This window comes from Alexandromys fortis, unplaced genomic scaffold (genome assembly GCF_014885135.2).
Source record: "Alexandromys fortis isolate MF-2015 unplaced genomic scaffold, M_Fortis_MF-2015_v1.1 scaffold_182, whole genome shotgun sequence".
NCBI lineage: Eukaryota > Metazoa > Chordata > Mammalia > Rodentia > Cricetidae > Alexandromys > Alexandromys fortis.
In genome coordinates, this window is record NW_026068068.1 from 742,515 (window position 1) to 759,628 (window position 17,114).

The 17,114-nt window shown below is 42.5% G+C and overlaps 1 protein-coding gene across 1 annotated transcript in view; it reads left to right on the forward strand.

Moving 5' to 3' along the window:
- Nucleotides 1–17,114, forward strand: part of Ptprn2 (protein tyrosine phosphatase receptor type N2) — a 704,719-nt gene that overhangs the window by 248,050 nt on the left and 439,555 nt on the right. The window contains exon 4 of the mRNA XM_050120851.1: nucleotides 9,306–9,408. Within this exon, the coding sequence (XP_049976808.1) occupies nucleotides 9,306–9,408 (103 nt within the window). The remainder of the gene's footprint in view (nucleotides 1–9,305; nucleotides 9,409–17,114) is intronic.

Genomic DNA, 17,114 nt, shown 5'->3' on the forward strand with positions numbered 1-17,114 from the left:
GTTTAGCAGCCCTTACAATAAAAATGTCTCTGTATTTAGCTCATTTATAGTCAAAAATTCAAAGAAAACACAATAATATACATAATCCAGACTTTCTGTGTGTTTTCCATCTTTATGTGGCTTATTTTTCTTTACTCCTTTAGTCTATGGCTGTCTACACTCTTTTATATTACTTTTACTGTCTCATTAAGACTTTACCTTTTAAAATAGCCATTTATACTCCTTTTCTTCTCTCTTCCAAGACTATGTACATTTAAAATACACTGTGACCTATTTATAGGCCTTTAAAAAAATCTGAATCTGTCTTTATCACGTATCTGTAATAATTTTCTGACTAGGAGTACCTTTTAAAAAAAATAATATTAAGCAGGTCTGACTAGGACTAACTCTGCAGCCCTGTCTGCTTGCTCTGCTCATTCAACATGGCAGAGGTATGTTCACTATCTCTGCGAGCCATGCATATAGTCCCAACTCCAGGGACTCAGTGTGTCTATGTTGCACCATTAAGCAATTTGTAACACACTGCTCACAGACCCTGTTTAAGTGCAGGCCCTTCTGAAAGAGGTCACGCTACCAGCACAAATCAGGAAGCTTTCATTTTTTAAAAGAAGATACACAGTTTTTTCTCCTCATTATGAGTCAGGAAGCCTTCTTTTAGAGGAACTGCACAACTGCTCACTACCAGCAAACTAAGCCTATCTGAAAAAAAATGCAGCTATCAAGAAGCTATGCTTAACTCTGTTCTTTTGTGTCTAGAATTCCTTACAAAGCTCTCTCAGTTTTAATGTGTATGTAGTTGTTCCACATTGCCATGACATTTTGTAGTAGGAGACTGCTCGCTCATTTTCCAGCCACTCAGACCTGAATAAACACACAGAAACTATATTAATCACAACACTTCTCAGCCAATAGCTTAGGCATATTTTTAGCTAGCTCTTACATTTTAAATCAATCCATTCCTGTTATTTTATATTTTATCACAAGGTTCATGGTTTACTGGTAAGATTCTGGGGTGTCTGCCACCAATGGCAGCTACATGGCATCTCTTTGACTCCACCTATTCTCTCTAAATATCTCTGTTCAGATCTCTCACCTGGCTTTACTCTACTAAGCCATTGGCTGAAACAGCTTCTTTAATAACCAATGGTAATAAAGCATATTCATAGCATACAGAGGGGAATCCCACACCTCTGCTCTTTTACAGTGACCTGCCCCCAAGATTAACTAATTCACCTCCTTGATCAGAAGTACATTATAAATCTGCTTCTTCATTCAGCTATGTATAATAAACCAGTCTCCTCATTCAGCTGTATATAATAAATGCATTGATTTTTCTGGACTACTTGTACATCTCCATTAGAGCTCATGGACCAGCCAATGACAGCTCTTCTGTACATGAGTCCTCACTAGTCAGGTCAGTCCCAAAGCCATGAGGTGGTACTGGTCAAGGGACTTGCTGTTGATCTCTTTGACAATTCCCAGTATAGACTGAGATCAAGACATTCCCAGCTCAAACCTCTGAAAAGATCTATGGATGAGGTCTGTCATCTAGGTCTCTTCCTGTCTCTCAGTGTGGGAGTGCTTCAGGATCATGAGGAGCCTTCCCCTGTGCTGTGCCGCCCTGCCCATGTCAAAAGTGTTCTTTCTTTAAATGTTAATTTTAATTCAATTTACACTTTCCATGTGTTCTCCAAATCTTAGGATAAATGTGTATCTCAGTAATCTATTCATGAATCAATCACATAGAATGCCCAGTCTCAGCAATCCTCAGCATCACACAACCCTGAGTCACCTGAAGCATGGCTTGATGTGATGGATGGAGCAGTATCTTCTGACACTCACCCCTGTCAATCATGCCCTTGTTTGTACCCCTACAACTGGAATTACCAGAAAAGAGTTTCTTTGCAGCTAAGCCTTGCTAGGCATGCTTTCACCAGCCTATGTTCACCCCACACAGGTGGGAGCAGCTGTGACAGCAGACATGAAAGATGACAGGCCACCAAGCAGAAGGAACGCGCTGTACTCTGGCTTTGAGCGCTAGCCCCAAGCCTGCTATTTCCACAGTCATCCCATTGGTCCAAACGGCCAACTCAGCAGATATATCTAAACTTGGAGAAAGGTCATAGGAGAGTAGACACAGTTCCTATGGACCTAAGGAAGTGAATGTGAACACCCAGTATGGAGGACTAAGCAGCCAGTCAGTTGACAAAGGGAAGTTATCTTGGCTTCTTGGGAGTTTGTTGATATCATACTGCCCTAGTAGGTATATTCACTGGGGTCATCCACCTCTCATAGCAGGGATCATTGTGGTGGTCCCATTCTTATTCAGGAATTCTTTGTAGTAATCTATCACATTGTGGTGGTTCTATTCCCAAGGGAAGTTTTGTTCTGTTCCTATGGCAGCTCAAATAAAGAATCTTTAACTTGACCATGGCCAGAAGCCACTTTCAATGGCCTAATAGCCATACTCCACAGGATATCTGTTCCAAATCAGATTAACAGTCATCATACCGTACCATAGATGTGACAGGCAGGTTGTTAAGTGGAAGCCCAGGCTAGGAACCATGTGGTGTGTTCATCTCTGCCAAGGAAGGCTCTTTCTGGCTTGCTCTTCCAAACATTTTCATTAACTCAGTTTTAAAGTTTCTTTCATGTCACTTTAGGTTCAGATATATTCAAAGGCCCCACTCCTAATGATAAATTTATGTTTTTATTGTTTTTACTATAAGAAAACACCTGAGACAATTATGTCACAAAGAGAAATGTTTGTTTTGGTTCATGGTTTTAGAGGTTGCAGTCCACAGCTTTGTGGATCAGTTTCTCTCTCTCTTTTTTCAATTGTAAGTCTTCAAGTTTTCTTTTTTTCTTTTTCCCCCTTTTTATTTATTTATTAAAGATTTCTGTCTATTCCCCACCGCTGCCTCCCCTTTCCCTCCTCCTCCCCCAATCAAGTCCCCCTCCCTCGTCAGCCCAAAGAGCAATCAGGGTTCTCTGCCCTGTGGGAAGTCCAAGGACCACCCACCTCCATCCAGGTCTAGTAAGGTGAGCATCCAAACTGCCTAGGTTCCCACAAAGCCAATACGTGCAGTAGGATCAAAAACCATTGCCATTGTTCTTGAGGTCTCAGTAGTCCAATATTAACGTTCATCAGGCGATGAAAGGAGACAAAGACAGAGACCCACATTGGAGCACCGGACTGAAATCTCAAGGTCCAAATCAGGAGCAGAAGGAGAGAGAGCACGAGCAAGGAACTTAGGACCATGAGGGGTGCACCCATACACTGAGACAATGGGGATGTTCTATCGGGAACTCACCAAGGCCAGCTGGTCTGGGTCTGGACCAGTTTCTCTTAGGCCTTTGACATTGCCAGATGATAATGGCAGGATGTGACAGAGAAAACTGCTCCCTGCAAGCTTTGTAGCATATGTTTCTTAACTCTCCATAGCTTCCCAGAGGTTCACCCAGGCTGCAGCACATACTGGCCATTTTTTCCATCATTTCTTCATCGTATGGATATGGATATGCCACCAAGTACTTAACCCCTCACTCACCAATGGCTGGCTGGCTGGTTTCCTTTTGGGGCTATTACAGTAAAGAGTATTAAATGTTCATATACAGGTTTTTGATTGAACATGTCCTCCTTTGGGATAAAGGCCAGAGACTATTGTTGGGTCACATAATAAGTATGTGTTCATCTTATATTCCCACCAGAAAATTAATGTGATTCAGTTGTTCCACATCCTCAGAATTCAATGCTGTCCCTGCTACTTATCTTGGCTGTTCTTGTGGTTGTGGAGTGACATCTCATTGTGGGTTTATTTTGCATTTTCTGATAGCCAATAGTGCTGAGGATCTTTTCATGTGCTAACCCTCCATCTGTGGAGTCTCTGCACTGAAATGTCTCCTCATGTCTCTTTTCCATTTTATAATTGAATTGTTCTTAATGTTTAATTTTGAGAATTTTGCCTCTACTCCAGACCCCAGTGCATGTTGTTTTTCTCCCACTTGGCCCTTGTCATTTTATCCTCCCAATAGGTCTTTTGGCAGAGCAAAGGCTTCTGATTTTGAGAAAGTCCAATTGTCCTAGGTTCCAAAGATGGTCTCCTTTCCTTCCTAGAAATGGTATAGTTTTAAACTTTTATGCCCTTGGGTCCACTTTACATGCACATGAGCTGGAAGTTAAGTCACTGCTCTTTTCTGTGGATAACCAGTCACTTCAGTATGGCATGTAGGAGAGGCAAACTTTTCCATCATGAAGTTATTTTTGAATTTTTTTGTCAACAATCACCTGGGCATGTTTATACAGGTCTATCTTTCTGTTTCCCACTCTGTTTTGTTGATTTAGTTGTATATTCCTCCATTCAACAGTTTGTATTACTATACAAATATAATTGGATTTGGGATGCCCTATAGTGATTTATCTGGCTTTCCCTCACAATTTAAAGCTACTCTAGTTAATTTGTTATTCTATATAAATTGTTCATATCAACAATGAATCTTGCTGTGGTTTGGACAGAATTTTGCTAAGCCCTTGAGAATATCAGCATGAGGGTAACTGGTTTTAGGTGGAGCTTTAGGTCCATGGACACGGCACACTTCCTATTTTTCAGATATTTTAATGAATTTTTATCATATGAGTCTTGTGCATGTTTTGCTAGATTTAAACACAATTACGTAATTTTTGAGTGACATGTAGTGATGGATAGTTAGATGGACATATAGATAGATAGGTAGATAGATAGATAGATAGATAGATAGATAGATAGATTAGATATAGATAGATAGATAGATAGATAGATAGATAGATAGATAGATAGAGCTGTTGCAAGGGAGCGGGCTGGCTTTTTCTTCCTGGCTGCCCAGCTAGCTTAGCCCGGAAATAACCACACAGAAACTGTATTAATTAAAACACTGCTTGGCCCATTAGTTCTAACTTCTAATTGGCTAGTTCTTACATCTCAGTTTAACCCATATCTATTAATCTGTGTATTGCCAGATGGCATGACAGTGGCCTACCTGGAAAGATTCAGCATGTCTGTCTCTGGCGGCTCCATGGTATCTCCCTTTACTCTGCCTTTCTTCCTCCCAGCATTCAGTTCTTTCTTCTCCGCCTACCTAAGTTCTGCCCTTTCAAGTAGATCAGGGCAGTTTCTTTATTCATTAACCAATGAAAGCAACACATGAACAGAAGGAACTCCTACACCAGAAAGCAGTAGAGGGCCCTGAGATAGAGGCTTCTTCTTCCCAAAAGGTATTGCAAGAAAAAAGGCAAGAAGGCATAGGGGTGGGTATGCAAACAGGACTATTATGGGAAAGGGGAGAACCCAGTGGCCGTATAAAATGCCTAAGCCAGTACCCAGTGGGGACTCCCAGCCTTAGGGCCTCTCCTATCCTGAAGGAATAACGTACTCCTCACAACTTGGTCTTCAATCTTTTGTCGATATTAAGTTCCTTATTCCAATGACGGAATGAGCTCTGACATCTCCGTAGACAACTATCAGCACTCCTGTTACAACAGGTGTGTTTGTGGTTTTGCTATCAGTGTTTCTTGCTATTATTCATAAATAGGTTTCTAGTTTGGGAGGAACCTAGTGATTTCCAAGAGGAAGAACATGTCCTATGGAGACATGCACAGTTCATGCCTTTGCTTCGGGTTTTCACAACTCCCTGCATAGCAAGAGCTACAGTACACAGCACTAATGTTAAACCAGACAGCCATTTCTGATTTCCTTCACCCAGGGTCCTGAGATGACAGACACTCAAGGTCATTAAATATCAACCTGAGACAGTGGCTTTGAGTTCATTGTCTCGTGCAATGAAGATTAAAGATGTGAACTCTTATGGGATAATGCAAAGTAGAAAAAAGCTTTATTAAGAAGAATTACAGAAAAGTGAGAAATTAAGGGTAAGTGAGAGAAACTCCCAAGAATGAAGGTTTCCAAGCGTTGTGGAAAGCTTTGGGATTCCTTTTTCTAGGGGCTTTTATAGGTCGTGGCAGATTCTGAACAAAGGCCAAGGAATTTTGAGATTGGTTGGTTCTTTGTGCTCTCATGAGGCACAGAGGATCTACCTCCTCTGTGAGCATCCCTTTGGCATGAGGAGGAGATGACTATGCTCTGCTCAGGTACCACCCAGCTAGAGGTCATAGAACTCCATTGTCTATCTCTGACTTGTGCTTTGTTAGCTGTTGATGGTGACTGCTGTTTGTTAGTGTTAGTCACTGGCTCATGTTTGCACCTCTGTCTGGCAGACGTCTAAAATCTCAGTAATTGGACTAAACCCTCTTTGTTCTCACAGCTACCAAGAAGTAGTTGCATTTGTTTAGTTAACTCCTTGCCAGTGGGATGGTCTGGGTTATCTTTCCTAAACTAGATGGAGATGTGTTAGAAGCCAACCTTACTTACAATTTAGTCTGCTACAATTAGTGGCTTCAGAAACCAGAATATAAGAAGCATATGTCAGTGCCTTATACGTGTCCTTCAAGGACTTTGGGGGACAGGGAGCAGGTGCCTTTTAATCCCTGGCCCAGAGTCCTGTTTTTCTTCCTATCTGTCTAGTTGCATTATCTCATACTCAACCACAGCTCTTGTTCCACTTCCTTGGTATCCCAGACACTGCCATTTTTAACCTTTAATCTTCCAGCCTCCGCTTTCTCTGTAACATACGTGAACAATCTGCAGTTCAACATGGACCTTTTCCCTTACCATGTACAGAGAGTGCCAACTCCTTCAGTAGCGCTACAGCGGAGTTCTTAAGTGGACACAAGGTCAAACTAGTATGCTCTTGTCTTTATAACCATGGGTTAGCACTGTCCTCAAAGAAGCTTATCTTTATAGTGGAAAGCAGTTTATGCAGAGATTCATAATTGGTCAAAGTGCACAAAGTAAATAAGTTTGGAGTATTTGGTCCTAAATGGGATATCTATCACACCCCTCCAAGGCTCAGAGAGCATCACAGAAGAGAAAAAAAGGCCCAGAAGTTGGGGATGAGTACTGGAAACGGTGTCTTCTGGACATGGCATGCCATTGCTCTCCTCTAAATTGTTGCTGAACTTTACCTGCTGATACTGTCAGTGACATGTCTGTCCTACATTCATGGTGGAGATTGGTCTACAGGTGTCTTTTATTGTATGATTTTCACCTGCCTTTGTTATCAGAATAATATTAGCCATGAAATGAGTTGGGGATTGTTTCTTCTTATTATGTTTTCTGGGAGAACTCATGCATAAGTCTTATTCTTTAAGCATTTTATAGAGTTTATAGTGACACCATTTGGGTCTACATTTTTATTTCGAGGGAATTGTAATTCTGAGTTTAAGTTTATTTAAACAATTATAGAGATATTCAAACATCCATTTCAAAATGGATGAATTGTGGCCATTTTATGTTTTTCACTTGTAGCAATGTGCCCAGACAGTATTCTGCTTAGATATAAAATGCTGCTTGTGTGTGCTTATGTGTGTGTGCATGGATGTGTCTGTACGTACAGATGTACATGTGTGTGTATATGTGTACATCAGAGTCCCTTGGTGCTGCTTCTTACTATCCTTCTTTGTAAGAAGGGTCTCTTACTGGCCTGAAGCTTGCCAAGAATGCTAGACCTGCTAGTGAGACCCAGGAATCTGTTGTTTTCTTCCTCCTTCGCTCTGGGATTCCAAGCATGTGCTATGTTCGCTCTTAAAATGTGAGTTCTGTAGATCAAACAGATCCTTGAGCATGCAAGTCAAGCATTTTACCAACTGAGTCATCTTCTGAGCCCCGAAGATGCCATTTTTAATGAAAAATTTTTCATGCGAAATTCCTTTATGCTCTCAATTATTTGTTGCCTGATAAATATTAATAGTAAGGCTGTCCTTGGGGAACAGCATGTTTAAAGCATGCTTATTTTCTAAACCTAAAATGCTAGCTGTTGGGGTAACATGGAAAATGTGCTTTCCAGTGAGAATGCTCCCGGGAATGGACCGAGAAGGGCTGGAAGCACACCTGTCAGAGGGCCTCCTTTCCTGTCGTCTGTCACCAAACACTGCAGGCTGTAGGGACTGGGCTGCACTCCTGCAGTGAGTTATCTTCCACAGAGAGCTGCTCTGGAGGAGCTAGGGCTGAGGCCAGAGTCATCCTGTTATTTTTACCACAGGGGCTCCTGGGACTTAGTATGTACCAGCCATTTGATTCTTGCCATCTGTAAGCTTTAACAATTCACATTTGCATTTTAAAATGTTTAAATACGTTCATGAAAACCACTCCTGTCTATTTCTAAATTTTATTTAGAGTATGTGCTCTGGACTTTCTTATCATACTGGACACACATACACACACAGAAAGAGAAAGAGAAGTGTGCATGCATACACACAAATATGCACAATACACAAATATCCACACATATCTACCCATGAAAACACATATAAATTCACATGCATGATCATACACATGTAAACACACATGCATACATATTCACATGTTGTAATATGTTCATACACAGAGCTGTCCTGATTTGAAGGCTTTGTGACTTGTTTTTTGCACAGTGCATAAAAATATACCTCTATAATTACGTGATGTTAGTGATTAGATAATTACGGATAATTGCATGGGGTAGCTCTAAGTGTGAAAGCGTTACCGTAAGATCTAAAATGTACAAATTGCATAATAATTATTCTTGGGAGTTATTTGGTAATTCTGAGCATAATTATCATGTGATCTACAATGCATGTAATTAATGCACAATTGCATAGATTTTTGCCTTCATAACTGCTTCCCCTTGTTATAAAGCTCTTTGTCACAACATTTGAGTGTAAATATAATGTAATTGGCTCTGAGATTTAGTACATTAAACCCACAGTAATTGCTTCACAGGAATGTAACCCTACCCAGCAAATGCTGGGCTCTCATTCAGGATGGGTTACGGAGAACAGTTGGTCCAGTGTGGTAGTAGAACCAGGTCAGAATACAGTGGGTGTGCTGAGCAGGGTGATATGGTAGGTATGCTGGCAACTCCATGCATATTGTGGGTGGGGGCATCTTTGTTTAAGCTGAACCTACCTCGGTAGAAAAGGTCCATGTTCTGCATTGCACAAAAGTCTCTTTTGTTTATGTTTCCTTTGTCTGCCAGCCACAGCTGGCACCCACTGCACCTATTTTTAAATCAATAGAGCAAAGCACAGATTGTCATTTGAGTCTCAAAGTTTAAGAAAGCTAGAGAAAATCTTAACTAAACCCCACAAGGCCCTGTGATTTGCTGGAAGAACAGAGACCTGGAGGGCTTAGCCACGTTTGCATTTCGTGCCTCAGTTTATACTCCTTTCTCCACAGGTTTCACGTGGCAAGATGACTACACCCAGCATGTGATGGCCCAGGAGCTTGCAAACCTTCCCAAGGCATACCCATGGCATAGAGACGCTTCCAGCCCAGCCAGGTATGTGTAGGCATGACTTGGCTCTTCTTGCTCCCAGCCACAACCATATCTTTAAGTTTGGTTGTTTATAGCATAGCAAAGCAATCACCATCTTTTTGGTATAAAACAGATATCTTCAAGGGAATTCTCTGCATGGGAAAGACGTACTAAAGTAACATTGCAATGTGGAACACTGGACACAGGCATCGGCGGTCTTTCCTCTACTTGTGTGTGAGACTCCCAAAGAACCCTGCGTCTTCAGAGCCTTACTCTAACAAAGTGAGGTCAGAACTCTGGTTTATTACTAGGAAATTGTGCTTATGACAATGCAATGAGCAGGATTAATCCAGAAACTCCTGGTCTTGCTCTGCCACAGCACAGCAGCCCATATCAAGCAACATTTGCGCTGTGCCATCTCATTTCTCATCACTTCCAGCTGTAGTGTGATGTCCTGCAGTCCCACTTCCTGTAGGTCATGAAATGGGAAACAGGGGTTTGAAACATTGCTCAAAGAGAAGCCACTGCAAGAACAAGCCTAGGCCAGTATTCAATACTTTGAGATAAAAACCAAAACAACTCCCCCCCAAAAAAACCACTACCACCATAACAACAACAGTGGACATTTCCCAAAGGCTTAGTTTGCAAGGTTCATTGTTTCCCAAGCAAAAGAATACTCTTAAACTACAGTTCCATGTAGAATAAATCCTCATAACACAAAATCTGACTATCTGCCTTTATGACCTCTGTGCATTTAATAGATCAGGATCCCACATCATCTTGAAGGCCATTTCAAGTCTAGTGGGATCAAGGAAGTAAAAACAGGCAAAAAGTGGGCAGTTGGGTAGTACAATAAGTCTATGTGGAGTCTCTGTGTTTCACATAGAGTGAGCTAATATTCTTGGGAACATCCTTTATAAAGAGACCGATATGTATGTATGTCTGAATGATATAAGCATATATGTATATATATATATGTCTGTGTGTGTATGCATAGGTTTTCCACCAAGTTTCATATTTAAGAACTTGTTATATATTATGGAAATTAGCATAAATTACATAAAACAGTTTATTGTGCAGATAGTTATATTAATGTGTGTAAATATATATGTATAATACATTACAAATATGTGTTGACACGCTAGGTGCCTGGACACCTGTCCTTAGTGCTTACTAAATCAGGAAGAAAATGCGGTGTTTCTGATAGTGTACGGAAGACTATCCTGGAGAATGTGAGAGAAAGTAAACCCCCCCCCAAGGTGTGTCCGGAGTCAGAAGAGTTCAGACCCTCCCTGCTACTTTTTAGGTTATACCTGGTAACCATGGTGACTGTCCAGAATATCCCAGTGCTCAGCACAACAGTGACTGGGTGGAACCTGAACTCACTGCTCTTGAGTTCATCCATTCCTTATGAGCTGAAGGGAATGAGGCCAGCCATCCATCTCTAAGGACCAGAGTATCTGAGAGAAACTGGCTAGGTTTTCTTCATCATCCTTTGAGCCCTGTCCTGCCAAGGAGAATTGGCTTCTTAGCTCCAAAGTCTTCCTGGTCCCTTGGCCCCGTCTTCGCTTTGGTCTGACCCCTGGGATGTTGTTCATTGTAGATGCAGCAGAGGGAGAGCAGACTTTTCCCAGCTCCATACCTAGGGCCAAACGCCACTGTGTTTATCACAAGGTCACAGCCCTTCCCTCTACCCTCTGGGTCCCACGAACTCTTCTCACGTTGTCTTTAACAGTCCAGTGCATTCCCGTTAGAGGATGCTGTGGGCCTGTGGGACCCCATGGAAACACTACAGGTGCATACAGGTAGACATGATATTGGAGAAAGAGCTGAAAGTTCTACATCTAGATCCATAGGCAGCAGAAGGAGACTGTGGCACTAGGCCTAGACTGAGCATATAAGACCTCAAAGCCCTCCTCCACAGTGACACACTTCCTCCAGCAAGTCTACACCTCCTAATAATATAGTTCCTATGGGCCAAACACTCAAATCCATGAGTCTATTGGGGGCCATTCCTATTCAAACCACTACATCAATTCAATATAGTTCATATTTTTACATGTAACATGCCGTGTTTTTAATTACATATATAAATGCCAGGGGTATCACATGGGTTTAGGATGTCCTTGCTCATATTTCTCCAGTGAGATGTCCTCTGTCATGCTCCCTTGCCACGTTGCTGGCACCGGGCTTTATGAGCACTGCACTCTGGTGCTGGACTGTCATGCTGCATCTCTGTCCAAATCCTGGCAGCTGTGACCGTCCCGAGACGGTCGGCTGAGCTGCAACCCTTGCCTCAGTTCTCGCCTCACGCCTCGGGATGCTACTGCTGCTCTCGCTTTGTTCCTGCTGCTTGAGGAATCTGTGGCCTTCTTCAGAATATGACCCTTGGACACTGGTTCCAAGTATAGGTTCCATAACCAACACCAAACAGCTTCTGAGAAGCATGAAGGAGCCCAGCAGGGTCTTCCCAGTTGCGGCCCTCACACCTCTTTCCTCTGTGCAATGTGTTTGTTTTCTTCAGCATTTTTAATAACCGTGTCTGATTTTAAATTCACCAATAGCCATCAACCTAGTTTTCCAAGCAGCAGACTTATCCTATTTTTAAAGGAGCCCATGTGTCCCCAACTCCTAGAGAGTAGGGACCAATTTTGCTTTTTCTTCTTCCCTTTCTGTCCCAAATTCTCCCTTCTTCCAATCCCCACCTGCACCAGTCACAAAAGTCATGAAATAAATGAGAGAAGGGAAGGGTGAGGGACCAGCAATGTGTCTGAATTGCAAATGGGTGACAACAGTGACCCAGTCCTGCCTAGCTTTCCTTTTCTCATGTGGCTCAGAGCTCTGTAGACACACAGCTGGCCATGAAATGCCTTTTGGAGTTCTTTCGCACATGGCATCCATCTCCAGAGAGACAGAGCAGCTTGCCTCACAGTGATTTGCTCAGAGTAAAGATGAGGCTGGACATTGTGGGGTATGCCTCTCATCCAGGTGCCTGGAGGCTGAGGTGGAAAGCCGGCCAGCTCAAGGCTGCCTGAGCTACAGAATGACACCCTGTCTCCATTTTTAAGAAATGTGTGTGGGGTGGGGGAAGAGGTGCGGGGTAGCTTATTGATAAAACCCTAACCAGTATATACAAGCCCTGGATTCCATTTCCAGAGGAGAGGGAGAGAGGGTGGGGAAGACAAGAGAGGAGAGCATTTCGTCTTTCTTTGGAGGGGGGTCAGCACTTGATCCAAAGCTGAGGGAGCAGCACTTGCAGCTGGTGGCTTGTCATTTGTCCTCCATACACACGAATGCCTTGCCTCAGGCAGAGGAGGCCACGTGGTGCACTGAATTGAACAGAGCCATGTGAGGATCCGTACAAAGTATGTCAGATATCGCTGAGAAGAGTGGAGGCCGGCACACACAGGATCAATAAGGCCAAGAGCTAGAGTCTGCTGCAGTTCCTGAGATGGGAACCAGGACTAGGTGGCCCGTGTATGTGAGTACCACCTCCAGTGTTGTGTGTGAAAACCACACGACATGAAATGACTGTCACTGAGCTCCTCTGAACTCAGATTTAGCTTGTTTTCAGTGCCCAGATTGCATGGCCACTTCAGGCAGCGGGTGTGGAGGCTGAAAGCATCCAGGGGCACAGTAAGAAGGGCAGAGGCCTAGTGTGAGATGCGCTCTTCCTTGGTAGAAGCAGAGGATATTCCTTAAGCTGCTGACCGTCTTGAAGCCAGGTGACGCGGTACAGGTCTGTATGCTACTGCTACAGCATGGTACAGGGTGACAGCGGCCACTCCATCTTTGTGACCTATTGCACAGTCACAAGCTGGGTTTCATGCACAGAAGAGACACAGGACAGACAAATAGGGCATTTAAAGGCACCTTCTTCATCTGTCTGCGCATTGATATCAATTGGCGAGAAAAACAAACAAAACACCAGAGGAGTAAATGGAGCAGCTAAATTACAATCTGATATGAAAATGGAATTCCATCCATTAAGAAGTAGTCAGGAAAATTATCTTTGATTTGAGATGCAGAGAACTCTGAACTACCCAATAAATTATGTGTTTGCTATGGCTGGACCATATATTGGCAACAAGTGGTGGCTGGTTTATTTTTGTCTTTAGACAGATCTAACACTGTAATTCAAACTGGCCCAGAGTTCAAGGTATTTCCTCATGTCCAGGCTTCTCAATTACTAGAATTACAGATATTTGCCACCATACCTGGTGACAGAATGGGTTTATCACCCGAGATAAACAGAGATGGGGAAGTTTTGATGAATCTCAACTTTAGGAAACTTTTTTTTGACAAGCCTGCATGAATTGAATCTGGGTGCCATTTGTACACACAGGGTATTCACAGATTAAGTCAGGGCCATGGCCTTCTTTCCTCCATCTCTCTCTTGGGTTTAGAGCCCAAATTTCTCTATTAAGGCCTCTCAAAGGACAGGGTGTGTTGCTATGAACTGTGACCAGCCCTGTGCGGTGGTTCACCAAGATCTGTTCCTATCCGCTCTGGTGCCTGGGATCCATTCTGAGTGTTCCCACCCTCACCATTCCCTGCCACTACTGTCCTCCATTAAGGCTGGCCATGTGAGAGATGACATGTTGTATTCATTTATTCTTTTAGAAGTTGGCTGATGTCATTTCGCATGTTCCCCAGCTGTTTTTACCCACTCTGCTTCAAAGGAGGGGATTTCTTTCTTCACGAATGATAGTCTGTGGTGTGTGCCCTACACTTTATTGATCTATCCACAATCAGTGCCTGCTCTCACCCCCTACTGTGATGGCTGCTGCAGTCACCGTCAACGTCAGCACCTCTTTGAATGCTGGTTCCATGTCCTTTGGATGAATACCTGGAAACAGGTGACCAGATCCCACGGCAGTCCTACTTTCAGACTTCCTGGGACCTTCCACGCTGTTCTCCATGACAATTACACGTTGCCATCACACCAGCAGTGTGAGAGCTCCCTTCCCACATCTTCAACATCATTTGTCCCTGGATTTTGATGGCAGCATTCTAGTAGGTGAGATGATTCTCATTGTGGTTTTGATTTTTGTTTTCTTGATGAAATTTTAACTATATGCAGGTATCACCCATAACAGAAGTAGCTCCCTTCCTTCTCCCTCCCTCTTCCTCATTTCCCCACTCACCTTGATTTGTAGCCTAGGCTGGGTTTGAACCTGCAATCCACCTCTTTAGACACCTCATTAGTACATCCTTGAGAAACCCGTCTTCTCATGTAGAGATACCAGCTGGTATCTGATTCTCAGTTAACTTTTATACAAAGAATCTATGTGTTATATCCACTTAAAGCCCAGTGCATTTCTGAAAGTGTGGCTAGGTCATAGCAGAAATCCAAGCATGGAATGCAGTGGCCGTGTTGGGATGAAATATAGCTTCCTCGACCCAGTGCAGATTTGGTAAGACAATATTCAGGTGGTTCTGTATCTTCCGCTGGCTTCTGGCACCATCTCAGCAATCCCTGTCTAGAACGTGGTAAAAGTAATTTTCTGCATCTGATTTTGTTCAAAATGTAGTGTTAAAGTTCTGTGAAAGAAAGCACACACAGACACACACAGAGACACACCATGGCACTTTTAATCTAGAAATTCAAACTCTAACACATATATATATATAACATATATTATACATAATATACATATATACACATAATATGTGTATTACTGAAATATATATATGTATATATATATATCTACATACATAATGTCCTGACTACAGTTTCCCCTTCCTCCTCTCCTCCCAGTCTCTCCCCACCTCACCTCTCATCCCAATTCACTCCTTTTAGCAGGCTTTCTTTGACCCCCAGCCCCCAAATCATGACAACAACACTTACTATTTGTTATGAATGCTCTGTCTTATCTTATGCTTGTCCACTAGCTCCTATAAATTAAACTAAACCTGTTTCTCTTTATCTACATTTTGCCCCAGGACTTTTTACCATTTTAAAGTTCTGTATGTCCTACTCAGTGTCTGGATGGCTGGCAGCCATCTGTCTGCAGGACCAAGGCATCTCACTCATTTTCTCCCATATTCTCTCCCAAGCCTAGATTCCTCCTCTTATTTATTCTCTCTGTCCGCCAGCCTCACCTATTCCTCTACTGTGTAACTGTTGGTCATTCAGCTTTTTATTAGACCAATCAGGTACCTTAGGCAGGCAAGATAAACAAATGCAGCATATGTAACAACCTTTACATAGCTAAAGTGATATTTTGCAACATAAACAAATATAACACATTTTTACAGAATGAAAGTAATATTTTACAACAACTCCTCCTCCATTTCTGTTCAGAAGAGGGCAGGCCTCCCATGGATATCAAGAGAACATGACACATGAAGTTGCAGTAAGACTAAACATCTCCACTTTTATTAAGACTGGATGAGGAATAGGGTCCCAAAAGTCAACAAAGGAGTCAGAGACAGCCCCTGCTCCCACTTTTAGGAGCCCCACAAGCAGACCAAGCTACACAGCTGTAACATATATGCAGAGGGCCTAGGTCAGTCCCTGCAGGCTCCCTAGTTGTCAGTTCAGACTGTGTGAGCCCCTATAAACCCAGGCGAGTTGATTCTGTGGGTTTTCTTATGATATTCTTGACCCCTCTTGCTCCTACCTGAAACTGTTCTTAGTACTGACATCCTGCAAATATGAAATTCTACAACTTCCTTGGCACAGGGGTTACTAAATGATCTTAAAAGACCATTCAAGACAAGGGAGTCATTAAAAGGCCTCCAAGGCTATCACCTGCAAGAGGCAGAGTTCACCAAATATTCACTATAAAGTTAATTTTAGCCTGTATCTTATGTCAAATTCAACTGAATTTCATGCTTAAACTTGTACCAGATCCCCAAATATCTCACTCTGTCTATGCAAATATGACCCAAATCCAAATGTCTCCAAACCATACTGCATTTCAGATGAGGAATGTGTAGTTTGGCTTTGTTATTCTTTGGGGGCCACTACCCAGCTCCCAAATAAATACACAGAGACTTATTATTTATGAATGACTGGCCTTAGCTGGGTTTGTTTCTAGCCAACTTTTCTAACTTAAATTATCCCATTTCCCTTTAACTACGTTTTGCCTTTGGGCCTTTTACCTTTCTTTATTTTTGATATCTTTCTTTCCTTCTTACTCTTTGGGTGGCTGACCCCTGGCATCTTCTCCTCCTTTCTCTCTCCTCAATCCCTTCCCTAGATTTCTCCTCCTATTTATTCTCTCCCCACCAACCCTACCTATTTCTCTTTCCTGTCTAGCTATTGGCCATTCAGATCTTTATTAGAACAATCAGATATTTTAGGCAGGCAAAGTAACACAGCTTTACAGAGTTAAACAATGCAATATAGAAGGATGCAACACATCTTTGCACAATTGAACAAATATTCCACAGCATAAACTAATGTAACACATCTTAAACTAATATTCCACAACAGGGATGAGCACCCTAGTTAGATGCTTTGTGTTTCTGATGTGAAAAATAGTCAAGAAAGTACCTTGAAGGAAACCTGACATTAAGCCAAGGATCCGCTGCTCAGGAAACATTCTGGGGGCTCACTTGCACATGTGAATTGTACCTTCTGCTTGCTCCTCTCACACACATGGAGCGTGGGAGAATCGGCATGATCCTATAGCTAGGTCACTTGTCACTCACTGTGAGGGTTGCGTAATTCTTGCTATTAAGATAGAAGGTGGTACAGGCTAACCTTTGGTGAAAAAGAC